The sequence below is a fragment of the Hemicordylus capensis genome, chromosome 6 (genome assembly GCF_027244095.1).
Source record: "Hemicordylus capensis ecotype Gifberg chromosome 6, rHemCap1.1.pri, whole genome shotgun sequence".
Classification (NCBI taxonomy): Eukaryota; Metazoa; Chordata; class Lepidosauria; order Squamata; family Cordylidae; genus Hemicordylus; species Hemicordylus capensis.
Window position 1 is genome coordinate 125782617 of NC_069662.1, and position 27379 is coordinate 125809995.

At 45.4% G+C, this 27379-nt stretch overlaps 1 protein-coding gene across 2 annotated transcripts in view; it reads right to left on the reverse strand.

Annotated features, from left to right (window-relative positions):
• The window catches only part of SCIN (scinderin), a 106994-nt gene that overhangs the window by 59398 nt on the left and 20217 nt on the right, over positions 1-27379 (reverse strand). For both annotated transcript variants that reach the window (XM_053262126.1, XM_053262125.1), the window contains exon 4: positions 19753-19902. In XM_053262126.1, coding sequence (XP_053118101.1) covers positions 19753-19902 — 150 coding nt within the window. The remainder of the gene's footprint in view (positions 1-19752; positions 19903-27379) is intronic.

The following is a 27379-nucleotide window of genomic DNA, read 5'->3' on the forward strand; positions in this document are numbered from 1 at the left end:
ACTTGCCTCTCTGTACAGAATATCTATTTCATTAAACTATTAATATTCCTGATTCCACTCCTCTGCTTTATCCTTGCAACTCTTTCCTCTGGATTCTACACCATGGATTTAAATCCACTTCTCTTAGGCGTTTGGAGGGTGTATTTCAGACATATTGTTCAAACCAGCCCATTATTTCTTAAAGGTATATACAGGAGAATTGCTTGCTAATCCAATTTAATTTTTGGAGGAGAGCTGGTCTTGTGGTAGCAAACATGACTTGTCTCCTTTGCTAAGCAGGGCCACCCTGGTTGTACATGAATGAGATACTACTTGTGAGCAGGATAAGATAGTCCCCTTAGGGGATGGAGCCACTCTGGGAAGAACACCTGCATGCTTCCATTCAGAAGGTTCCAGGTTCCCTCCCTAGCATTTCCAAGATAGGGCTGAGAGATAACCCTGCCTGCAACCTTGGAGAAGCAACTGCCAGTCTGGGTGGACTGTACTGAGCTAGATGGACCAATGGTCTGACTTGGTAGAAGGCAGCTTCCTATATTCCTATGTTCCTAAACATTACATAGAGGCTATTCACACAATGGGACGAAATCGGGCTAGCCTCCGCTACCCCGATTTCGTCCCACCATGGGAACCATCGGGCTCGGCTGCAAGCCCGGTGGTTCCTGAGCGGGTAACCTGCTCAAGCAGCCCCCCACTTAAACCGGATTTGCGGAGCGAGCGCTCCGCAAACCTGGTTTTTTTAGATCGTGAGTAGCCGTGGCACAGCTCTGTGCCACAGCTACTCATGAGTAGACCCCCAGCGGGAGGCTGAAAAGCAGCCTCCTGGCTTGGGGGTCTCTCCAGTATGCCCTGCATGCTCATGCAGGGCATACTGAACTCCCCAGCCCCTGCTGGCTCCGACATGGAGCCGGCAGTCATGTGGGTGGCTGATCTGCCCGATCATCTGCGGGAAGAGCAGGACCACTCTCCCTGCAAACCCGGACAAAGCGTGTCTCACTGATCATGAGACTCGCCTCACAGAGTTTTTGAGTAGCTCCAAAATGCAGGTCCATATCCAGAAAGACAGGCATTGGTGAATCCTGGCTAACTGGTATTGGCTGTTCAAATCTTCTGTTTACTTACCAGAGACAGCAAACAGAAACCTACAATGGATGTGAGCATAAAGTAAAGGGGTAAATGTTTACAGCTGATTAGCTCAATTGTTATCATATTGAAAAGACTCCAACAAATTAAGAAAATGCCAACAGCCCATTGTGCCAGGCAGGGTGTAATCACCAAGTGTGAGAGGCAAGTCCAAAGTAGCTCTGGCACTGTTAGGAGAAAAGGCCGATTATCCTTGTCAGCTTATTAGCTTTAGGATTTGGACTGGAGACTTACATTAAAAAACTTCTTGATTTCCTTTTGTCTAGTGATCTTGTGCCTCTGAATCAGAGAACACTCCCTCCCCCCCCTCCCCCCAGCCAATATTTGAGGGTTTTTCAAGAAAGAAAATAACCCCAGTTTGGAGAACATTCAGCATACTCTTTCAGATATTTATTCACAGAAGGAAGTTGAAAATTGTCCCCCATGTGAGGTTCAGTGAATCCTTTCTAAAGAATAACAATATTGTGAAATTTGGGGGAGGGAGAGGAGAGCTGGTCTTGTGGTAGCAAGCATGACTTGTCCCTGTTGCTAAGCAGGATCCATCCTAGTTGCATATGATGGGAGACTACATGTGTGAGCACTGTAAGATATTCCCCTTAGGGGACGGGGATGCTCTGGCAAGAGCAGAAGCTTCCAAGTTCCCTCCCTGGCATCTCCAAGATAGGGCTGGGAGAGATTCCTGCCTGCAACCTCAGAGAAGCTGCTGCCAGTCTGTGTAGACAATACTGAGCTAGATGGACCAATGGTCTGATTCTGTATAAGGCAGCTTCCTATGTTCCTATGATTATGTGCCCCTTCCTCAGCATTATAAACTGGGTTGGGAGGTAGATGTTTTTCCCATGATTAATTGTAGAAAACTATCCATGCATCCTATTTCATCTTCCAAGATTGCCTAGAACAAGGGCTCTCAAATTTGGGTCCACAGGTGTTGGACTACAACTCCCATCATCCCTGTGACATAGGGTGAAAGGGTCAAACCCCTGTCCTCCTTGGCATCATGGTCCCAATTCAGTCCAGACGCACTCCAGCTGCTAAAAACAAACACAACGCCTAAAAGACAATCATGTGTTGAATGCCACATCTAGTTTAACTCTATATGTTCTTCTGCCCAGGGTCCCTGGGAGATCAGCAGGTGGAAATGGAGCTGCTGCAGCTCACAAAAATGAGTCCTGAGCACAGCAAACCAAACTGTTCTGACGGCAGGCAATGGCAGAAGGTCAAGCCAGGCCAGTAGCCAGCCTCAAAATTTGTATGTGCGTGGGGGGGGGGCGTTGCAGAAGTCAGGGGAGGCAGGTTATAAAATTATAGCAAGCCTGCCCAATGCAAACATGTCATACTGCCTGCCAGTCACAGGGGACAATATTATATACCCCTTCCATGCCTCAGATAAGTCAAGGTCATTTTCTTGGTTAGGTCCCAGCCTCAGGTTATGAGGTTCCCAGTTCAAGCCCTGGAGTCCATGACACTGTAGCAATTCTTTCGATATCACTTTCTGGATTTCCTGCTATGACTGCCTCATTCTCACATCACACTGTGTTTGTGTGACAGCAGGAGCCATCTTAACCTATTTGTGTACAAACATCTCTCAATGAGGCAGTGATGAATCACTTCTGTTTCTGCATTCAGTTATCACTTTCTAAGGATATATATATATATACTGGCAGTTTTATTATCACAGGAATGCAATCAGAAGAGGCCAAAGTACCCGTTGTTTCAGTTTCAGGTACACCTTGCCAGAATACTCTATCCCTGCGCTTGTGGCTGTACTGCACACTTGTACAATTCTGCTTCATATTTTCTGAACTTTCTGGCCAGTCTCCTTTGGAGAAGGGACCTATATTTCTGCAATGCAAGGAGAAACCAGGGCCAGTGGAGTGTGAGAGAGAGAGTGTGTGTGTGTATTACTAAAACAGAGCAGGGGAAAATCTAAACACATAACATCTAAACACTAAACATCAAAACACATAACTTTTTAAAAAGTCTTTAAAGACACATCTGTTCACCCAGGCTTTTAACCAACACTGTTTTGATTGTTTTTAATGTTGTTTTAGAATATTGTTTTTAAAATATTAAATTGTTGTGTTTTAAATTTCTTGGTTTTGTTTTTAACGAATGTTTTAATGTTGTTTTTATCTTCTTGTAAACCATTCAGTGACGTACATTTTGGGCGGTATACAAATGTATAAAATAAATACATAAAATAAATAACTCCAGCTGCTCTGATCAGCTGGAAGCTCCCCACCGCTCCTGTGCAGCACTTTTTTCTCTCCTTCAAATTAAAGAAAATGCTGGGCAATCGAATCACAGACCTCCTGCATAGTTTGTAGTTTGGCTTTCAGTGCAGGACTAGCATGGGCAGGAGGTCACAGTTCCTAGGACGACCAGCAACCTCCAAACAAGAGCCTGAGAGGGAAAATGTGCTGGAGGGTGGGGTTTGCTCTGCTGTTATTGCCCCAGCAGGGATGACTCTAAGGGACAGAAGTTGCACCCCACAAAATATGTCCCATTCCCCCTTTCACTCCTCCACCCACCAGACTGGAACTTTATAGCAAAGTTTCAGGCAATACGGCCACATTATATTATGGTCCTAAAGCGTGAATTACCGTATTTTACAGACTATAAGACGCACCTTAATTTTAATCCAGTTTTTCAGAGTTTTAACATATTAAACTGTTAAAACATATAAGACGCACCTGAATTTTGGCGGATATTTTTTGAGGAAAAAAGTGAGTCTTATAGTCCATAAAATACGGTATGTTATTTTAAAAGGCCTCTCTGTTGCTGTGCTGCAGTGCAGGACCCCTGTAAGTGTTGGGGGGGGCGGGTTTCCTGGGCGGCTGCCCCTTGTTGTATTCTGTCTAGCAGTCCTTTATGTTTTGTTAATTAAAAGTTTGTCCCAGTGGGGATCCTGTAGAAAGTGTGGGGGGTGGAGTCAGAAAGGAAAGGGAGGGAAAGAATTAGGGGGGAAATGGAGTTGTTTTTGAATAAAGCTTAGTTAAACACAGGATTGTTTTGTATTTAGGAGGGAAACAGCTATAAAACACACTCTAGCCCTGTATAGAAGTGTTACCTTGTCTTGCCCAGTTTGCAGGGATAACCTGACCTCTCTCTTTACAGCCACTGGGAAGACAGCCGTGCTGTGACCTAGAAGACTAACTTGTTCCCTGCTGCACTACAGTTTTGTTATGCTATTCTAAATGCTACCAAAAAATACGTAATTTGCACAGGGAAGGGGGTAATGGCATCGTAACAGCCACTCTAATTGCTCTACAATATCATAGCCCGAAAGGGGGTGTATATTCAGAAATCTCATCTGTTCTGAATAATTTATGCAGAACTGATTATGAAAAAGCATTTAGTTAAGAATGTTGCTAGTGACAAGTTCTGATGTTGAGAAGCGTGTAGATGGTAGATTCCACCTGTCAGGATGCCGTGTTACCTGGTTGCCCTATGGAGTCCGGCAGAGAGCACAGCGTCCCTCCTTTGGGGCTTCTGTCTTCCCCCTTTGAATGAGATGGTTCCAGGCTACTCAGGTCACGGTAGGGTTGAGCAGGTGAGGCAGGGAGAGTGGCAGGGAACAGCTCCAGCACAGCCACCATACTGGGCCTGGCAGGAGGCAGGAAGTGAGTCCAGGGAGGGGGCAGAGCTTGGAGTAGGCTTTAAGCCTTGTCAGCTCTGGACTTGGGAATTTAAAGCCAAGGCAGCCGATGAGGAGAGCTGCTCTTGAGCATAGGAGCTGGAGTTCGCTGGAGAGGGAACCGGCTGGATGCAGCAAGCCAGGAGGAGGACTAAGGTGATGAAGTAACCTCCTCTCCTGGCTTACTCTGAGGCTGACCTTGGCTGTTCCCACCCTGAGATTCTGGAGTCAAAAGAGGCCAGGAACACACCTCCTCCCCCTTGGAGGTGACACAGCCATTAACATATTTTTTTTTAATAAGACACCCTCTGAAATGTATATCAAGATTCAAGAAGACACATGATTCCTGGGGGCCCCCAAAGCAAAACATTGATAGAATATGTTTTAAATTATACTTTTTTCAATCAAGCTCATGGAAATAACTGGGGAAGTCTTACCTATCAGTTAATAATGTACTGTATATATAATTTTCACACATTTCTAAATATGTGTATTTCTAATAAAAAGGTACTTGTTCTGTTTGTTATAAAGAGGTACAGATTAGGTGCATGAACAGGCGCTTGGCCAGTGTGGCGGTGGGGGGAGGTTACCTTTATGGAGCAGGGAGGTTGCTCATCCCCACCCACTGTGTTTCCCCTGCTGGTATTGTCTCCAAAACCAGTGGTGCGAGGCAACAACATACCTCCTTGCAGCCCCAGTCACAGTCGGACTGCCACAGATAACCGCCCCCCCCCGCTGCCGAACCGGCCCGAACTCTAGACCTCCGAACCGGTTCGTGCACATCCCTAGTGCAGATGGACTAAGAAGCCTTAAAAGCAACCTACTTCTTATCTCAGTGCAGAACTGAAATTATAGCATTTTGCAAACGCTGTTGATTTAGAAAAGAAATATTTATTAAAACTTGATATGTGCCTTTTAAAACTCAGTGCCAATCTACACGGATGACCTGTCATCTTATCAGCAAATTAACAAGGGAATGTGCAGATTGATATTTACAGGTCAATGGAGTCTATAAGGAAGTTCCCTCTGACTTTGAAAGCAGGCCAGCATGTATTTTCACAAAGTTGTTTGTTTAAAAGATAAGGATCTGTTTCCAAAGAATAAATGGCAAAGAAAATATCCCACAGGTTAATTAAAAGTGGGCATACATGTGGGCTGCCCACAATGCTTAAAATCCGGCAAAGGATTAAAGGCAGCGGGGTGGGGGGAATACTACAGATTTTGCCCCACTTTGGGGATTCTACTTCTTAGGAAATGACTCAAAGGGGGATAATGCTCTTGTTCAATTATATTCCTACTTGCTACACTGCGGCTGTGAACTGGAGTGTACCTACTGGTGGATTTCTGCCAATATAAAATAGCAAAGTAAAGGGCTTGGAGATCCCTCGTGACAGCATGAATCTTCTTTTAATAGATGAGAATTTTAGAGTTGGGAGGAACTTGAGTGGAATTCTAGAGGGCTTCCAGTCCAATCCCTTGTTCACTGCAGGAACTGCTACAGCATCCCTGGCAGATGGTCTCCAGCCTCTATTTGAAAACCTCTGCTGAGCCTATCACTGCATAAGGCAGACTGTTCTGCTGCTGAACAGCTCTTACAATTCGTACATTCATCTAAATGCCTAGCTAAATTAGGAGTGTGCACTAACTGTTCCGGGTGCTTCAGTTCAAGTCTGAACAGGACTCGAACCGGACCGATTGGTTCACATGCCAGTTCTGCTGAACCAGCCAGTGGTTCAGTTCATCTCTAGAGCTAGGGTTGAACCAGGTCAACCCCGGTTCTATTGCTTGTAAAGGGAAATCTTTTTAAAGGGTGAGCAGGGGGACATGGGGGAGGTTACCTTACCCGCCACCACGGCATGACTTCTCAGAGGCATGGTTCAGATCAAACCGATTTGGCCCAGTTCAACCAGTTCTAGTGCTTGTAAAGGGGAGTCCGGTAAGGATTCCCCTTTACAAGCACCTGGGAGAACCCTATGGGGTTTTAAAAGGGCTATGGGGTTTTAAGATGCCAATGCGGTACAGCTTCTCAGGGCACTAGTTCAAACTGAACCGGTTTAGCCCGTTTCAATTGGCTTTAGTGATTGTAAAAGGGGATTCGGTAAGAATTCCCTTTACATGCACCTGGGAGAACCCTATGGAGTTTTTAAAAGGGTGGGGTGGGTGGGAGGTTATCTTACCCACCGCAGCAGCGGCATGGCTCCTTGGAGGCAGTGGCAGACAAGTGGCAGGTCCCCTGGGCACCACCAGTGCTCTCCCATCATCATTGAGGTTTAGAGTCTTAGCGGCTATACCTCTCTGCAAGGGTGGTGGGCTTATAAAAATGGCCCTCCCCTGGAGGCTGATGGTCTCCGATGGATTCCTGAGAGCTCTGGGGGATTTTCCAGCTGGTACAGCAGTCACTCCTGTTGAAGCTCTAGTTGCTCTCTGGAATGGAGAGGTGGCTCGGGCAGTTGACAAGATCGCTCCCAAGTGCCCTCTCCCGCAAAGCAGAGCCCGTGTAGCACTTTGGTACACACCTGAGCTGAGAGTGATAAAGCAAGCTGGGAAAAGACTGGAACGTAAGTGGAGGAAAACTCGGGGTGAGTCAGAGCGAACACAGGTTAGGGCTCACTATCAAGACTACTCTGTGGCAGTGATAGAACAGAAGAAACACTTTTTTTCATCCACCATTGAATCCTCTCAATTTTGTCCAGCGGGGCTCTTCCAAGTGGTGCAGGGCCTTTTGAAATCTGGCCCTGGGCAGGATGCATTAGAACCCTCGGTAGTACACTGTGACGCATATGCACAGCACTTTGAGGGTAAAGTCTCACATTTGCCATGAGTTGGACACTATGGCTGATGCAGGATCATTGGGATAGGTGCCCACAGTAAAACCTGGTCTAGCTTTCCTGGAGGAGTTTCAATTATTGGTGCCCAAGGATGTGGACAATGTGTTCAGTCGAGTTCAGCCAACAACATGCATCCTTGACCCTAGCCCTTCATGGCTTATTAAATCGAGTAAGGAGGGAATTTGTAGCCGGGTCCAGCAGGTTCTAAATGCCTCATTGAAAGAGGGAGCAGTCCCAGCTTCATTGAAGCAACCTATTATTCAACTGCTCCTAAAGAAATCCAGTCTGGACCCAGAGGATGTAAACAACTATAGGCCTGTGGCCAATATTCCCTTCCTCGGCAAGGTGATTGAGCATGTAGTGGCTGACCAGCTCTAGACACTCTTAGAGGAAATGGACTATCTAGATCCATTTCAATCAGGCTTCAGGCCTGGCTTTGGAACAGAAACTGCTTTGGTCGCCCTGTGGGATAACCTATGCAGAGAAAGAGACAGTGGGAGTGCAACCTTGTTAATTCTCATGGATCTCTCAGCAGCTTTCAATACCATTGACCACAATATTCTTTTGGATAGGCTAGCCAAGTTGGGGGTTGGAGGCACTGTTTGGGGGTGGTTCCACTCCTACCTTGAGGCCCGTTCCCAAAAGGTGGTGCTGGGGGACTACTGCTCAATCCCTTGTGCTATGGGGTTCCCAAGGTTCCATTCTTTCCCCTATGATATTTAACATCTACATGAAACTGCTGGGAGAGGTCATCAAGTGATTTGGCTTGTGGTATCAATATGCAGATGACACTCGGTTGTATCTCTCCTTTTCATCAGATGCAGGTCAAAAGCAGTGACTGTCCTGAATCGGTGCTTGGATGCAGTAATGGACTGTATGAGGGTGAATAAGCTGAAACTCAATCCAGACAAGACAGAAATTCTGTTGGTTGGTGGTTCCTCTGCCCAGGTGAATGATGTTCAGCCTAATCTAGATGGGGTTGCACTCCCCCTGAAGGACCAGGTTTGCAGTTTGGGGGTGCTCATTCATCCAGCACTGCCGCTAGAGGCTCAAGTGGCCTCTGTGGCTCGGAGCACCTTTTATCAGCTTCAGCTGATACACCAACTGCGACCTTACCTGGACAAAGACAGCTTGGCCACAGTTACTTATGCTCTGGTAACCTCTTGCTTATATTACTGCAATGTGTTGTACATGGGGCTGCCTTTGAAAACGGACCAGAAACCGCAGCTAGTACAAAATAGGGCTGCGAGATTATTAATTGGGACTGGACATTTTGATCATATCGCACCAGTGCTTCGTCAGCTGCACTGGCTCCCAGTCCATTTCTGGGCCCAATTCAAAGTGCTGGTTTTAACCTTTAAACGGCTTGGGACTGGGTTACCTGAGAGAGCGCCTTGCCCCATATGTCCCTACCAGATCCTTAAGATCTTCTTCGGAGGCCCTCCTTTGTGTGCCTCTGCCACACGAGGTGAGGCAGGTAGCTACCAGGGAGAGGGCCTTTTCAGTGATTGCTCCCTGTTTATGGAATAGCCTCCCCAGTGAGATTCACCTGGCTTTAACATTTTGTTCTTTTAGATGCCACGTAAAGGCTTTTGTTCACCCAGGCCTTTGAAATTCTGGTTTTCAGATCTGATCTGATTTTTACCTAATTTTAAAATGAGTTTTTAAGCTGCTTTTTATTGTGTTTTGTATTTTCTTTTCTTCTTTTTTGTCTGTTATGATTTAATGTGTTATGTGTTTTTATTGTATGTTTTAATCCTCTGTTGTGAGCCACCCAGAGAACAATTTGTTATGGGGCAGCTAACAAACAACAATACTGTAATAAATTTATTTATTATCATTATCATTATTATTATTATTCACGCAGGCAGTGGCCCGGTTCGTGTCACCACCCCCGCCAGCCCAAGTTGATGTGGGGTATGTCAGCAGAGCTTAGGGGAGCTGCCGCAGGTCCTCAACTGCCCCCGAGGACCCACACCAATGCCGCGGTAGGTAAAGTAGCCTCCCGCCCACCCTTTTAAAACTCCATGAGGGTTCCCCCAGGGATTCCCCCTTACAAACACTAGAACCGGTAAAACTGGGCCAAACTGGTTTGAGCTGAACCGGGCCCAGTCCGGCTTGAGGTTGGACCCCCACCCCCACCACCGTTTTGGAGGGCCACTCTGGTTTGAGCTCAAAACGGTCAAGCCTAAATCTGCTTCCTTTCCACTCATCGGTTCTAGTCCTGCCCTCAGGAGCAACAGAGAACATGTCCAGTGTTCACTCTAACAAAGATTCCCAGATTTTGTTGACTACAACTCCCATAATACCCAAGCAAAAGCCATTACAGCTGGGGATTCTGGGAGTTGTAGTCAACATCTGGAAATCCTTGTTAGAGGGAACACTGAACAAGCCCACCTCTTCCTTCAGATATTTGAAGAAACTAAGGTATCATATCCCACCCACTCTGCCCACTTAGTCTCTTCTTCTCCAAGCTAAACATATCCAGCTCCTTCAACCGCCCCTCATGGGATTTGGTTTCCCAGAGCCTTCACCAGCTTTGTTGCCCTCTTCTGGACCCATTCCAGTTCTCAATGTCCTTCTAATATTAATAAACTGGAACTTTGGCAGACTATTAAAAGCAACAGAGACTTGCACAATATTCAGCTTTCTCTCTACTGTTCCTCCCATGACCCTTGCCTTAAAGGAACTCCTCTTTGTATGGAAAGCTATCCAGACGCCATACTTTAGGATAGCTCTCTAGTTCTTCATGCAGCCACGTATGAACATCCTGGATGCTGAACCTACTGGCTTCCTGCTGTTTCTGTTAGGAACAAAATATAGACCAATGCAGCCATTGCAAGGCTACATTACATAGTTGTTGTATGGAGGAGAGGCCAGTACGGGTGCCTCAGAGCGGGGCGGTGAGAGGCACCTTTAAGCACAAATCAATAGCTCCACTCCGGAAGTAAGTGAAAAGTACCCCAAGCAGCAGCACGCTGCCCGACACTCCCTGCAGCAGTGGAAGTTACTTCAGATGTTATTGCCATTCTTGTGAGCAGCAGGGGGAAGCCCTGCCCCTGCCGTATCACTCATCCCCCACAGGTCCGCCCACCATCACGGAGAGGGCTTTTCCCGCTTCAGGCAAGCCCTGCCCAATCCGTGAGCAGTGGGACGCAGGGATGACGCGGCAGGGGTGTGATTGCCTCCCACTTCACCCCTCTGCTCATGGGTCCAGCAATAACATCTGGAAAGGAAAGGAAAGATTGTGCCGTTGAGTTGGTGTCGACTCCTGGCGACCACAGAACCATGTGGTTCCCTTTGGTAGAATACAGGAGGAGCTTACCATTGCCTCCTCCCGCACAGTATGATATGATGCCTTTTCATTACCTTCCTATATTGCTGCTGCCCGATATAGGAGTTTCCCATATTCTGGGAAACATACCAGCAGGGATTCAAACCAACAGCCTCCTGCTCTCTAGGCAGGTTGCTTCCCCGCTGCAACATCCGAAGGAGCCTCTTTAAATTTCAGCAACGTGGCCAATTACAGACACACACACACACACACACACGTCAGCACAGGTGGATTCAGAATCCATTTCCTTCTGTGGCCTGAAGCAAAGGATAGCAGGTTTTAAAAGAAAAAAGTGTGCTTCATGTGAAGCATCTAGCCCATTACAGAAAATGCTAGCAAGCATTGCCCATATGCTAGACATACTGAAAGGGAATGCTTGCTAGCAAGTACTACCCATCTCCTTGGCATAATGAAACTGGCACATCTGATCAGAACATGAAAATACTGCCTGCTCAGCAGGTAAATTCCAGAAGCGCTCTTGTTCCCATCAGAAAGAGACACGGTCAACCGATGCAGCTTGCTAAAGACAGGCTTGCTTGCTTTGCTTGACAAGGTTGGGGGCCAAATAAGGAGCTTTATGTAACAAAATTGGTAACACAAACAGTATAAACCAAACTCTTAGTCAGCAGGTGAGCATGTAAAGGTGGAGGGCTCATAAAAAGAACTACCCTACTCGGGTAAATGCCAAACCAGAGCCAGGATATCACTAGTTAAAGCGGCATGCGGGCTTTAAAAAAAAAATCCTTTGAATTTTGTCCCTCTTTGAACTCTGCATCCCCAGAGGGTTATGCTGTGCAGAAGTCCCTCCAAATGCTACTTGGCGAACCAGTCTTGGCGGTTATTGGTGTTTCCCTTGGGTTTCTTTTTAGACTGTGAGCCCCTTTTAGGACAGGGAACCATCTTCTCATTCCTTTTGCTGTACAGGATAAACCACTTTGAAAACCTTTTTGTTGAAAAGCATCATCTATATAATTAATTATCTTAGCCGCCATGCATGTCTAGGATTTGGCAGCGGAACTCTCGCGGCACGCTGCAAGAGTTCCGGTGAGAGGCCGGCGGAGTGAGGAGGAGAGGGGGAAGAAAGTGCCGGTGCTGGCCGGCCAGCGGGCAAGCAGGTTGGGGGGGGGGGGAGAAAAAAGCAGCAGTGGCAAGCGGGCCAGCAAGAAAAGCGGCAGCGATGGTGGTGGGCGGGCCAGCGGGCGGGAGAGAAAGACAGCGGCGGGCGGGAGAGAAAAGTGGTGGTGGCGGCGGGCGAGCAAGAGAAAAGCGGCGGCGGGCGGAATGAAAAGCAGCAGCGGCGGGAGGGCGAGGGGAGAAAAAAGCCGCCCGACCGGTGAAGCTCTGTGTGGGGAGAGGAACGGGAGGGGAGGAGGGCTAGAGAGCACGGGGCTGGAGGGAAGGGGAAGAGAGGAGAGATCATGGCAGGAGGAAGAGGGAGGGGAAAACTGCCATCCCCAAAGCGCTGCACAGATGCTCTGTGTGGGGTCAGCTAGTACAAATATATTCTGAATACTGGAATAATATACTGGACAAAGTAAGTGTCTTAGAAAGGCTCTGTTTGTTTGCTCTTTTACCTCCATTATAAAGCATATGTTGGGTTAACTGCATCAACCTCAGTTTCATGTAGATTTAACTTAAAGTAAAGTTCGCCGTCAAGTCGATTTTGACTCCTGGCGCCCACAGAGCCCTGTGGTTTTCTTTTGGTAGAATACAGGAGTGGTTTACCATTGCATCCTCCCGCACAGAATGAGATGATGCCTTTCAGCATCTTCCTATAGCGCTGCTGCCCAATATAGTACCAGCAGGGATTCAAACCAGCAACCTTCTGCTTGTTAGTCAAGCATTTCCCCGCTGTGCCACTTAAGGTGACTACCATTAAATAAATCAGGAGCCCTAAGCATTCAACCAGAAATGCCCCAAGACGGATTGTACATGCCAACTAAGGAAGGGCATCATAGTGGGGCTTTGTCATTAGATAGTGAATGGGGGTGTATTTATTATTTATTTAACATTTGCAGGAGGGAAGGGATCAGAATGACATCAATGTCAATGGGTGAGCCACAGTTGAGCAACTGCATTATACCAAGTCAGATCATTGGTCCATCTAGCTCAGCATTGTCTATACTGACTGGCAGCAGCTCTCCAAGGTTTCAGGCAAGAGTATTTCCCAGCTCTACCCTGGAGATGTCAGGGACTGAACCTGGGACCCGGCATGCAAGCAGGTGTGCTACTGCTGAACTATGGCCTCATCCCCTAAGGAATCTTACAGCAGACAATGTTCACATGTAGTCACCCATCCAAAAGCAATCCAAACATGTTGGAAGTGAAGGGCTTTGTGCTGTCTCATGTCTCAGTGACAGAGGTGGACAGACTAGTGAATTAGAGGGCTAGAGAGGTCAAGACATTGGTCATCCCTTCTCTACTGCTTTGACACTATCCCTTTGGTATGTAGATTGCTATTCTTAGGGACTTCCTGCCTGCCTGCCTGGCCACTTCCTCTTCCTTTCTCTTTCCTTTCTTCTCCCTTGCAATATGCAAGCTCCTCTCTCCTTGCACCATGTGTGCAGAGATGCATCCGTCTGCATCCAGATAGCTAGATAGATTAGAGATCCTATCTCTCCACTTTACTATCTAGAATGGAGTTCACTAATAAATACTCATTATATTGATTTGAAACTATGAACTGGCTCCAAGTTACTGGCTCCAAGTCTGCCTGGGCAGACTCCGCTGTGTTGTGCCTCTGTGCACTCTGCTATATTAGAAGGGTATCTCTTACCAGAGAGAATTCCCAATAAACACATGTACACACTCACACATGTTCTTGTGTAAATGACTGTACCTGTGTTCATTTTAAAAGTGAATGGTACACGGTACAGATAGGAAGGGAGGAGCTGTACCCGTGTTCAGCATAAAGTGTGAATAACTGTACCTGTGTACAGATCTGTACCTGTGAACACTGGACACTTGTTGTACAAATGTCCAATATAATGCCTGAATAGGGCTCTAGATGCTCTTTATTGTGATTTATGGGAACAGCAGTGGGTTCTGGGAGACTGGGAAGACTTCTTTTCAAATAAGAATGGGAGTCATAGATCTGCCCTTATTGTGGACTCTCCTAAGCCATCCCATGAAAAAGAGAGCCCCCTGCCTTGGAAGCAGAACTGCATATAGTGGCACTCTACCAACCGAACCTCTCTAGAAAAGCCCAGAGCTTCTTAATCAGAATCCATAAGACCCTGTGTAGAAGGGGGTGCTCAAATGCTTTAGGTGTGCAGGTGCATAACATTCCCCATTCTAGAATTGGGGACCATGACTAATTAAAACAAGGATCTACTACAAGTGAAGCCAGAAGAATTTTTAAGCCTGCATTCACACAGTCGTTACTATCTGAGCCCTGCAAAAATGATTGTGGGAACTCAGAATTTCCGGGCATTTCCGGGTGGGATCAGATTCTTGTTATCTATTCTGGTTAAATGCAGGATAACCACAGCAGTTTTACCAGGCTTGTCTGGAATTTCTGGGTTCTCACAATCAGCTCTGCCGAACTCAGTTATCTCGGTTAACTCTTTCACCAGGATCACTGTGACTGTGTGAACACAACCTAAGATGTCTAAGCTCTGGATCATACATTCAGGCAGGGGCAGCACTTTTCCACGTTGGAGGGAAAGTGCATGTCCCTCCCCTCCACTTTGTAGATCACCTACAGTGCACACCAAGCCTTGTGCATGAATGACCAATCACACGGAGGCCTGCTTTGCATGATTCTTCATGTGGAAGGCTCAGTTCACACTAGATTAACTGGGTGGTGGGACCTGTGCTGCTCCTCCATTATGCTATGCTAATGCTGCCCGCAGCTGGATGAACAAACCAGGGCTAAAAGAAATGAACTAATTAAGATACCAGCCGCTTCTAAATCCGCAAAAGGGGCTTCCTTTATTCTGCTAAAAGGAGATGCCCTGCTCAGCTGTGGCACCCTCCTTTCCTCCCCCACAGCTCAGGCATCAATGAATCATGTATGACTAGCATGCCCAAAGGCACAACATCTGTCACACTTTGTTGCTTAAGCAATTATGAGGCACAATCGGCATGACAAAAGCAGAGGTGCAAATGTCAATAATAATGCTCTCATGCACACTCCATTAGCACCTTATCATGCAGATAATGTGAAGGAAACCTCTCCATACCAACATTCATATTCCAAGCAGCTGTGAAGCCAACTAACTCCATTTACTTATTCAAAAGTCTTACCATGCATATTTAGTTGCGTGTGTACTTAATTTTCCATTAGAAAGAGAGGGAAAATGCAATCTGAAAACATATGGGAGGGCTGACTATTTGTTTAGAATTTGTGTCAGTTCAGAATGTGACCTGCATCCAGATCACAAGTGGTGGTTATTTATTTATTTATTCATTCATTCTGCAGTGGTAAAAAGGCAGATCAAAACATACTGAACTACTATATGCAACATATCCTTCGCAATCAGTTCCCAAACACTTAGGCAGCTGGCTGAAACCAGCAATATTCCTAAAGTTACTAAAATAGTTCAAAGTCATCCACAATTCCTCATCACTATTTCTGCAGGAATAGTTTTGCAGGAATGTCATGGTATCTATGAAGGTATCTCTTAGATGAATACCTGCATTCACTCAATTATTAGGAAAAATACAGGGGCTGTTGTCAAATTGCTGCATTCTAGTGTTTTCTGTGTTACCTTCCCATTTCCACCCCCACCCCAGACGAGGGTTGTCATATTCTGGCTTTCCAAATCTGGGTGCCTAATTTGCATATTATTTAAATTTGCTTTAAAATATTTTTTGAGCAGAACAGTGATTGCATGTTTTGCTCCATAGCTCTGCTTCTACAAGGGCTAGAGCTCAGCTTTTTTTTTTTTTTTTTTTTTTTTAATGAAAGCTGAAATCCAGGTGAATCTGTGTGGGCTAAGCAAGAACCATGTTGTTGATTTTTTTTTTTTTAAAGCAAACAATGAGATTACAGTTTCTGTTCAGGGAAGGACCAGCATAACACTAGAACCAGGGGTCTATTGATTTTGCCAGGAAATTTAGGACCAGCAAACGGAAGTACTTTTTCACACAACGCATAATCAACTGGTGGAATTCTCTGCCACAAGATGTGGTGACAGCCAACAACCTGGATGGCTTTAAGAGGGGTTTGGATAACTTCATGGAGGAGAGGCCTATTAACAGCTACTCGTAGGAGGGCTATAGGCCACCTCCAGCCTTAAAGGCAGGATGCCTCTGAGTACCAGTTGCAGGGGAGTAACAGCAGGAGAGAGGGCATGTCCTCAACTCCTGCCTGTAGGCTTCCAGTGGCATCTGGGGCACCACTGTGTGAAGCAGGATGCTGGACTAGATAGGCCTTCTTGGGCCTGATCCAGCAGGGCTGTTCAATCTGGGTGGGATGCTTAAAAACCCAGAATTCCTGGGGACATGGCAACTCTACCCCAGACCTGATTTGTAGCAATTCTTATTTGGCACTACAGTTGTAGTATTGGCCTAATTCGAATGGAAAGACACAATTGAAATACCTCATACGATGAGTGCTCGGTGACACAGATTTTTATGCTCTGCCATTACATATCTCCATAATGTGATCCGTTCCATATTGCTTGTAAGTAGATAGATAGATAGATAGATAGATAGATAGATAGATAGATAGATAGATAGATAGATACTAAAGCAGAATGTTGTTTTATATTGTGCTTTTCAACTAAGAATGATCTAAGTGGTTTATATAGCAAACAGAATGGGGGTGGTGGTAGATTCCTGTCCCAAAGGACACATTTTAAAAAAGAAACACAAGAAACACCAGCAACAGCCAGTGGAAATATCCTGTGCTGGGCTGGACAGGGACAGTTGCTCCCCCGCTGCTAAATACTGTTATTTACCTGAATCCAAGACTAGTTTTCCCCCAAGTTTTTTTAATATTAGAAATCAAAAGATCATCTTAAATTCAGAGTTCTGTTCCTTCCGAGTAAAGGCAGGTACAGTATAACCTGTATTTACCCTCTACTTTTTAAGGGAATCATCTTAAATTTAGAGTCATCTTCTATTCGAGTAAATACATTATAAGAGAAGCACCACTTTAGAAGCTGTTTTTTAAATCTGTTGGCAAATTGACTTTTGTTACCCTTCTCATTTTTTAAATTCTCATTTAAGGCAGAAGTACAATAATTTTTTTTTTAAAAGTCCTTAATTTTCATTTTCCCTACGGTCACAAAAGTAGAGCTGATGATCAATTGTTTCTCTGCCTCAGGAGAAAACAGGAAGGCGTGGGCAGCTGGCAATGACCCATGCCTGTCTTCTGCCCATCAACTTTGTCATTTGTGTGTTTGTTGGAAAGTAATAGCCTCATGCAGTGCCCCTCAACTTCCTCATTTCCATTTGGTTTTAAAGTGCAAGAGCATGAATAAGATCTATTTGTGGTTTTTTTTAAGCAAACTATGAGATTACAGTTTCTGTTCAGGGAAGGAATAATTAAAACTGCAACCCTATGCACATTTATGTGGGAGGAAGCCCTACTGAATGCAGTGGGACTTGCTACCAGGTAAAGATGCATGGAAAAATACCAGATCTCTTGCTCAGCTTGAGGCTCCAGAGAAGACTAGCAGGGTGAATCTGAGCCATGCTGAGGTTCAGTCAGGAGTTTAGTCTAGAAGCTGGTAGTAGGAGAGGCTGTGAGCTGAAAGAGCTGAAGGGACAGGAAACCAGTCATTGTGCAAGGACCAATCAGAGATTGCTGACTCTTATCAGGAGATTATCCAGTGCTTTCTAAGATGGAAAGTAACACGCTTACTCAAAGTGTGATTATTTCCTATTGTGAGAAATGTGTATGGCTACCTATTATCCTAAATTACCCCTGCTAACTTGGCAAAGAGGCACCATTTAACGTGATGATTCTCTTTATTTAGCAGGGGGCGAGTAACTGGCCCTATCCACCCCCAGCACAGTACCTCCAGTGACTGTTGCTGGTGTCTATCTTGTGTTTCTCTTTAGATTGTGAGCCCTTTGGGGACAGGGATCCCCCTTATTTATTTATTATTTCTCTGTGTAAACCACTCTGAGCCATTTTTGGAAGGGTGGTATAGAATTTGAATGAATGAATGAAATTATGATATGATGATGTAGTGCTCAGGGCAGAGCCACCACTAAGCGCTAGGGTTCAAAGAACCCAGGCCACCAATGAAAATGGCTACCAGAGCTCTGATTGCATGTGATGTCACGTGCAGAGGGGGCATAGTCCAATTGCCAGAGGGCCCGCCCCAGCCCTCCAATCGCATTTCCAGCCAGTGTTTGCTAGCTGGGTGCATTTATTTCCCTTTCTCTCCTTTGCTAGAGGGAGAGGGAGAGAAATAGACACAGCCAGCCAACAAGCTCTGGCTGGAAATGATCTCTGGAGAGCTTGCATGGGCTCTCTGGAGCCCAAGCCATGGCCCCTTTGCATGTGACGCCATGTGCACAGGCAGTGGAGGTGCCAGCAGGGTGGAACACAGGCCATTTTGCCACTGGCGACATCACGGGCAGTGCTGTTCCCAGGGAACATAGGGGAAATGGAAATGACGACTCTCAGCTGCCCAGAGCAATGCCATAAGTACCTCCGTCTTATCTGGATTCAGTCTCAGATTATCCCACATCCAACCCATCACTGCCTCCAGGCAGGCATTTAGGAAGGTTATGCCTTCTCCTGATGATGCTGACACAGAGACATAGATTTGGGTGTAGCATACTGATAACACCTAGCACCAAATCTCCTGACGATCTCTCCCAGCATTTTCATGTAGATATTAACAATGCACTGGAGACTATATGGAGCCCTGGGGGACACCATATAAAAGTTCAGATTTTGAAGAGCAGCAGTCTCCAAGGGACAACATCTGCAATCTGCCCAAAAGGTAGGAGCGGAACCACTGCAAAGCAGTACTTTCCACCCCCAACCCCTTCAGACGCTCCAGAATGATACTATGGTCGGTAGTATCAAAAGCCACAAAGAGATCCAAAAGGACCAACAGAGTTACAATCCCACCATCAATTCCCAATTGGTGATCATCCATCAGGCTGACCAAGGCAATCTCCACCCCATAGCCCACCCGAAAACCAGTTTGAAATGGGTCTAGATAATAATAATAATTCAATTTCTATACCGCCCTTCCAAAAATGGATCAGGGCGGTTTACACAGAGAAATAACAAACAAATAAGATGGAACCCTGTCCCCAAAGGGCTCACATTCTAAAAAGAAACATAGGACACACACCAGCAACAGTCACTGGAAGTACTGTGCTAGGGGTGGATAGGGCCAGTTACTCTCCCCCTGCTAAATAAAGAGAATCACCACGGTAAAAGGTGCCTCTTTGACCAGTTAGCAGGGGCATGTAATGCAAAGACTATATGCAAACACCCATCTCCCAAACTGGGCTCAAATTCAAGCTGAACCGGGCCCAGTTCAGGTGTGCAAAAACTGAACTGGACCCAATTTGACTCGATTCTGGTTCTACTCTAATCAAACCAGGTTTTCCGGTTTTGTGCACATCCCTAGTGGTGATCCTACACAAGATATTCTATTTTTTAAAAAAAATCTTACAATCAGAAAGCTATATTTATGACAATGTAATATAGACACGTCCCAAGAGTTTATAATTCCTCGGAGCTCTAACAATTCCTGTTTATGCAACAGACAGATCCCATTCTGTCACCTTCAGGCAATTCGGAGCAACAGTTTGAGGCAAGATTACTGTCAGATTAGCTGGATCATCAGTGCAGGTAACAGTTGTGTCAACAGCAAATGAATAAACAATACCTTTAGGAGTTCTCTCGGCTCACTTCCTTCTTCCACAACAATCAGCTGGGCTCTTCCATTCCGTTCATTGTCCCGAATACCAATAGCAACCTGAGTAGCTTTCAGGCGCTCATATTTGTTGCATGTGGAGCCACACCACTGGTAGATCTCCTAGCATGAAACAGAGATATCTCCAGTCAGTTGGATTAATACAGCACAGTTTTGTGGACACAGGAAGGAACATAGGAAACCTGTCTAATGGTCCGAGTCAGACCATTGGTCCATCTAGTTCAGTACTTGTCTATATTGATTGGCAGCAGCTCTCCAAGGTTTCAGGCAGGAGTCTTTCCCAGCCCAACCTGAAGATGCCAGGGACTGAACCTGGAACCTTCTGGATGCTAAGCAGATGGGAACACTTCTCAGAATACCATGTGGAGAACACTTTTGACCTCAGTTGAAACAGAACTTAATAAAACAAATGCAGATGCTAAATTTTGAAATCGTGTGGACTTTTTCTATTGTTTTTACTTTGACATGCCTTACTAAAGTCAGATGACTATATGCAAAGAAAATCTTAGCTACCTATCTAAAAACAAATACAGAAAGAAGTATTTTTCCTTTGGTCTCTTTTGACACAGAAGTAGCTCCCCAGAAAACAATACAGGAGAACCTCAGTGTTTGCGGGGATTCCGTTCTCTGCAATTGCCACAGATATGGAAATGGTGAATACTGAGTCATTGGGGCAATGGGATTGGGGGATAAGGTTCCCAGAGGCCCGAAAATTGCCCCCAAACAGGGGGGGAAACAGGGGGAGATAAAGTGCCCTACTGTGCTCTTTGGGCTTCCAGCGATCCAGCAACGCTCCCCAGAAGTCAGAAAAAGTTCTTTTTTAATCTCATATACTACTTTAATGAAAGTAACATTGATTATTCTATCCCTTATTAACAGCATTCCAAAAATAGTATGTTCTTTGAATACCAAATGTATCCCTTCCTTTCCACACTGGTTTTTAAGCCTAACAAGTCTGAAACTAAAACTTTGAATACAAGTTTTGAAACACAAAGGTATGAAAACAAGATAATAGTGTTCATAGAGAAATGTTACATACTGTGAATCAGATACAATATATATAATTTAAGGGGAGGGAGCACTGACAGTTTTTCCCCAGCTAATTGGAGGGCGAACAGTAAGAAGTTATAAGAAGAATTTAAAAAAAAGAAATTTGTTTTTTACTGTATACATGTAAAAGAGGCAGAAAATAAAAAGAACAATGAACAAGAAAGGGGAGGGAAAGAGACTTTGATAATATTTTTTTTTATAAAAAAGAAGTGTGGCAATTAGGGATCTGCAAACCGGTTCGACATCGAGCCAGCTCAGTGTTGAACCAGCGAGGTTGACGGGGTTCAGGTCGAACCGAACCGGGTTTGGCTTGAACAGGCTTGGAGCATACTGGTAAAGGGGAATCTGGTAAAGATTCCTCTTTACCAGTAAATGAGGGGACCAGGGGGCTTAATTAAAAAGAGTTGGGGCAGGAGGAAATCTGCCACTTTGAGGAAAATTTTTACTTTCCTGCAGAGGTTGTGGGGGTGGTTGGGGTAGCAGCGGGATCTCAATTTTTTTCCCCCTCAGCAGAAGCACGAACTGCTCCCACCCACTGCAGGGAGCCCCTGCTGCTATCCCTTACCATCCCCGCAACCGCCACAGCCCCTGCCACTGGCAGCAACTTTGCCGGACTCCCCTTTACCAGTACTGCCTCAAACACCCATCTCCCAAACTGGGCTCAAATTCAAGCTGAACCGGCCCCAGTTCAGGTGTGCAAAAACTGAACTGGACCCAATTTGACTCGATTCTGGTTCTACTCTAATCAAACCAGGTTTTACGGTTTTGTGCACATCTCTAGTGGTGATCCTACACAAGATATTCTATTTTTTTTAAAAAAATCTTACAATCAGAAAGCTATATTTATGACATGCTCAAGAGGTGTTTACCACACCCCTAGTGCAGTGTTGTGGCTAGACTGTTTGGGCTAGAATCAGGCTCAAACCCTACTGAGCCACAAAGTATACTGGGTGTCCTTGGGTCAGTCACCACCTCTCAACCTAATCTACCTCACAGGGTTGTTATGGAGATAAAAATGGGAAGGGTGATGTGTGCCACCCTGAATTCCTTGAAGGAAGGGTGGGATTCAATTGTAGTAATACATTGAATTGTGCATTATACATATTGGCTATAAAAACTGCACAGTCTTCATTCACAACAATTTTATTATAAGGACAGGGCGAGCAAGTGAGCAAGTGGTGGGGAGGGGGTGAGTGAGAGTGGGGGGGCGAGCGAGTGGCATGCAGAGGGTGAGTGAGTGACAGGGGGTGAATGAGAAAGTGAGCAGGGAGTGAGAGAGCGGCAGGAATGCGGCGAGTGAGTGAGCAGAGGTAGCAGAGCAGAAGAACCATGATGATTGGGCAGTGGGCATTCCATATGCAGATAAGGAAAAGGAGCGAGTAGGGTCGAGTGAGTGGGTGAGCAGCAGGGAGGAGGTGAGCGAGCGGTGGCGAAGGGACGGCTGACACCGAGCAATAGAACAGGGGCTGTGGCGGGGGACAAGGAGAGCAACAAAGTCCTAGCGCACAGATGCTCTGTGTGGGTTCAGCTAGTTTTAATTATATTGTACAGCGCTTTGAGATTATTTTAATGAAATGCAGTACAGAAATTGAATAAAATAAAATAATAATAAATAATGCTGCACATGCTTCATTTGGCTCACTTTGGAATATTTCAGATTGTTTTTTTGAGCAAAATAAATATCTTTCTACAGCTCATGGGAATCCTACGTGGAAATCATAACTGTTGTTAGTAAACAATGCCAGGATCCGCTCATGCTGGAAACTAAGATATACTTTACGATTTATAAAAAGATTAGTAAAGCATATCCTAGATTGTGCCCCATTCCGGCACACAATTACCCAGTAACAACTTATTTAGGCATGAGACTTGTTCTCTTTCGAAATAAGAAAAACAGTTCTCTGTACAAAGAAAACTTTGTCTTCAACTGGTGCCTTCTCCGGCCTAAAACCAGACTTTCCATAAGGTTTTTTCGGTTTAAAAAAAGGAAAGAAGCTCCAATGAATAAACCATAGTCGACTTTTTCATGATCAAAGACATTATGTAGAGATGATAGTTCGCCACTTACTGAAGCTCTGTCCATGGAATATGGACAGACCTGGACCTATCCTGAGGATTCGACCTATAATAGGTTGAGCTGCTACACATACAGAGCCTACAACAGCTCAATTCCAGAAATTCCTTCAAATAAAGTTTCTCGTAGTCTGAAGCTAGAATTAAAAGCAAGCTATGGATTATTTGACAGGGCACCTCATGAAATGAACCTATTCAGGGAATGTGAAAAGCAGAAAGGTGGAACATATAACTCTGAAAGAGCCACAGTTCCTAGTGATGTTCTTTCCCTAAATATATCCTCATTACCAAATGTCATATTCTTCGACTCACAGCCTTCTCAGCAATCAATGCATCCTGAGCATACACCCAAATTAGGTACATGTGGTATTTCTTGCTTGAAACAGAAGAGAGTGCAGATAAGAGTTAGCTGCTGCCCCCGCCCCCCGCTGCCTCTGATGTCTCTGTCGCCACCTCCGCTAAAGGTATGGAAGCTCCTTTCTCTCGCCGCCTGCCACCCTCCACCAAGCACCTTTAAGATAGGGGTTTTGGATGCCCCTTTTACTTGTAAAGGAGAGTCCTCCAGGATTCTCCTTTACAAGTATCTCTGAACTGGCCCACAAACTGGTTCAGCCAAGCCTGAAGCCAGACTGCGCCAGGTCGGTTCGAATCCGATCCAGATTCAAACCTAACTGGCCAGATAGTTGGTTCACACATTCCTAAAGCTAAGTGCCTGAAAAACTATAAAGCCTCAACTCTATTTGGGGGTGGGGGAGGGGAAATCTTAACTTTCAGAGAAGCATGATGAAATAAAATCCCAGGCAAAATAATCAGTTCTTGTTTTGCAATCCTGCAGAGCAATCTCAAATACGTGGCTCTAATATGTGTCTAAAAAGTTAACACAAAACAAAACCAGGAAAATCACAGAAAGAATCTTCATACTGAAAAGTTTCTAAATGCATATAGTTTTAAAACCAGTTTTGAGGGCAAAACTATTAGGGTTGTCACCTTGAGATGCTATAACTTCCTTACAAACTCCAAAATAAAGTACGATACCTATCAAACTTAAATCTATGCATAGATGTTTAAAATAAATATTCCTCTTTGGCGCTCAACACACCTGAGCACTTCAGAACTGGAAGTGAAAGTCATTAGAATGAAAGGAGTAGTTTTCTGTCCAAATGTGACAGCAATATAGAACTGCTAAATATAGAACTGCTAAATATAGAATTGCTAAACAATTTTGCAATTTTCTTTGTCATGAGCCAAATCTGCATATGATCAACGGGTTCTGACTTCCTGGCTAGATTGTGTTGAAACATTCAACTGCAGTGAACAGTTTTACTATTGAGCCTAAGGTCTTCCCACTCGATAGATCTAGAAATACTCATGGGCATTTAATTCCTTAATTGTGATGTAGTTCAATCCCATGTAGGTTTATCAGTAACTCAGTAGGCTCATTCATATGACTCTAAATAGGGTCAAAGGAGCGTTCAACCGGGGTAGGTTGACCAGGGAATTCAACCAATCTGCAGTTGTGAAAAGTCAAAAAGCAAGGTAGGATGACTAGACAGGATCAGTGTTCCCTCGAACTAGAATTCCCAGATGTTGTTGACTACAACTCCCAGAATCCCCAGCTGCAATAGCTTTTGCTTGGGGATTATGGGAGTTGTAGTCAGCAACATCTGGGAATCCCTCTTAGAGGGAACAATAGACAGGAGAGGAATCATGTGGGAGGCAGGAGCTGGGTAGGCTGGCTTTCTGTCTACTCTTAGTAAAATACTGGAGACAGAATGTGGGTAGGGCATGTCCATCTTCCCCAGATCCCACCTTCCACACGATCATTCTCCCATCCCCCTACCTTCCTTTTTGAGTCCACATAACCCTGGATTGGGAGCACAGAGCTCTCCTACCCTGGCTGGGCACTCCTCTGACCCAGTTTAGGGTTGTATGAACACGTTGTGTGAATTTACTGAGTTCAATGCAGCTCACTTCCAAGTATGTATATAAAGAATTAATCAGATTTCTGATAAATCAGATTTCACTTTCCACTTGTTTCCGAATATTAATGAGCTAATAATTAACTAGAAATCTAGCAACTGCTTTTGATTGGCTCGGAACCACAAGGGACAGAACATCTCAGTAGACTAAAATACTCTCTCTTAATAAAGAAATTGTTCTGATTGTTTTGAAGTTTTCAGCTGGGTTGTGCTAAATTATTATTACAGTACACTGGCCACAAACTATGAGGTCATTCACACAATCAAACACTGTGTTCTACCCAGGTTTGGGAGCTATGTGTGCTCCCAATTTTCAGTTGTGTGGAAGCAAGTTAGGAAGAAAACCTGGGTAGCTTTTCCTCCTACCTTGCTTTCTCTGGGGAGCTTTTCCTCCTACCATGCTTCCACACAACTGAAAATTGGGAGCACACACAGCTCCCAAACCTGAGTAGAATACAGTTTTTAATTGTGTAAAAGACTTCTGCGAAGCTATTCTCACAACCACTGGAAAGCAGGCTAAGGGAGCCCAGCCCGCTTTCCAGCGGTCGTGAGAACCACCAGGCTTAACTCCCCCTCCCCTAAAACAAGGTTAGCGGAGCAAATGCTCCCATTAACCCCATTTTCCTGATCGTGAGTCGCCGCAGCGCAGCTCTGTGGCGACTCACGAGGAAACCCCCAACGGGGAGGCAACAACAAGCCTCCCCGCATTGGGGGTCTCCCAAGAATGCCCCACGATCTTGCCCCAGATCCCCACAGCCCTTACCAGCTCTGTGATGGAGCTGATAATTGATGGGGGGGGCAATCCAGCTGCCCAGGGAGGGCAGAGTGTTCGTGTGCGGGGAGAACAGGCCAAGCCTGCTCTCCCTGCCAAACCCTCCTCAGCTCTCCACACTGCTCATGTGGAGAGCCTCTATGAGTGTTTCTACACCCTATCCAGTCTTGGTAATAGAAAAACCAAATTCCTGTCTAAGAAATCATTTGAGGCAAAAAAATATTGTTACTTTCATGATTTAGGTTCTGTTCTTTAACATTCAACATCTACTCTGGGGTATGTGTTAGCTGAAATGTTAATTGATGGCTCTTATTTTGCTATAGGCGTGAATTTATATTCTGGTTTTTTTCCCCAATACATCTTGTTTTGCTCCTGTTTTATTCTGAAGATCTTGCATATTACTTCTCATATTGTAAATTGATAAATCATGCAGTTAGAAAGCCACCTAAATTAATTTTAAAAGGTGTGGACAGACCTTATCAATTTTATTCAACTACCACATGGCAGTGTCTGGGAATAAAGAATAAAATGAGAGGATGGCAATAACTGGATGGTACCAGTGAGAAATCTGATGTCATCATTCATAGGAACACAAAACTATGGGAAGCTGCCTTATTATACCAAGTCACATTACCGGCCCATCTACTCTGATGGGCGGTGGCTCTCAAGATTACAGGCAAGGATCTTTCCCAGTCTTACTTGGAGATGCCAGGGATTGAACCTGGGACTTTCTGCACGCAAGGCAGATGCTCTGCCACTGAGCTAACCCCTGCTAACTGAGCAAGAGGCACCTTTTAAAGTGGTGATTATCTTATGTTTAGCAGAGGGGAAGCAACCTCTACCCTCCGGTACACTAATGATCAGGGCAGTTCAGCTAGTCAGTAAAACTAATGCACTATAAAAACAATATAAAACTGATAACACAGATATCAGTTTTTCTATCTAACCCCAGCAGAGCATCCCTCCAGTGCTCTGTGTTTAAGAACCTAAGAACAGCCCTGCTGGATCAGGCACAAGGCCCATCCAGTCCAGCATCCTGTTTCACACAGTGGCCCACCAGATGCCTCTGGGGAGCCCACAGGCAAGAGGTATGTGCAGGCCCCCTCTCCTGCTGTTGCTCCCCTGCAACTGGTATTGAGAGGCATCGTGCCTCTGAGGCTGGAGATGGCCCACAGCCACCAGACTAGTAGCCATTGATAGACCTCTTCACCACGAATCTGTCTAAGCCCCTTTTAAAGCCACGCAAGCTGGTGGCCATCATCACATCCAATCCCATAGATTAATTATGCTTCTTTTTTTTTAGACTGAGAGCTGTTTGGGGACAGGGAGGCATATTTATTTATTAAGCCCTTTCTCACGATCAGTGAGAAGGGCTTGAGGGCAGGCAGTGGGGAAGGCTGCTTAAATTTACCTTCCCTGCAGACGACCACTCCTCCATTGCGGGTCACTCTCCCCATGTGCCCAGATGATGCTACGCTGGTCCAGGAAGCTCAGAGGGTTAGAGGCCGGGATGCATCATCCTAGCCTCCGGAAATCCCATAATGCACCACACAAGTGCTCGGTGCATTGGGGTCACACACACACACACACACCAGCGCTGGCTGGGAGGCTGCTCCTGTGTCGAGTCTGCACGGATTTGCTACCGCACCACCGCCAGAAGCTGCACAGCTGCCAGCGATTCCCATGCACAGCCAAGACCTGGCTG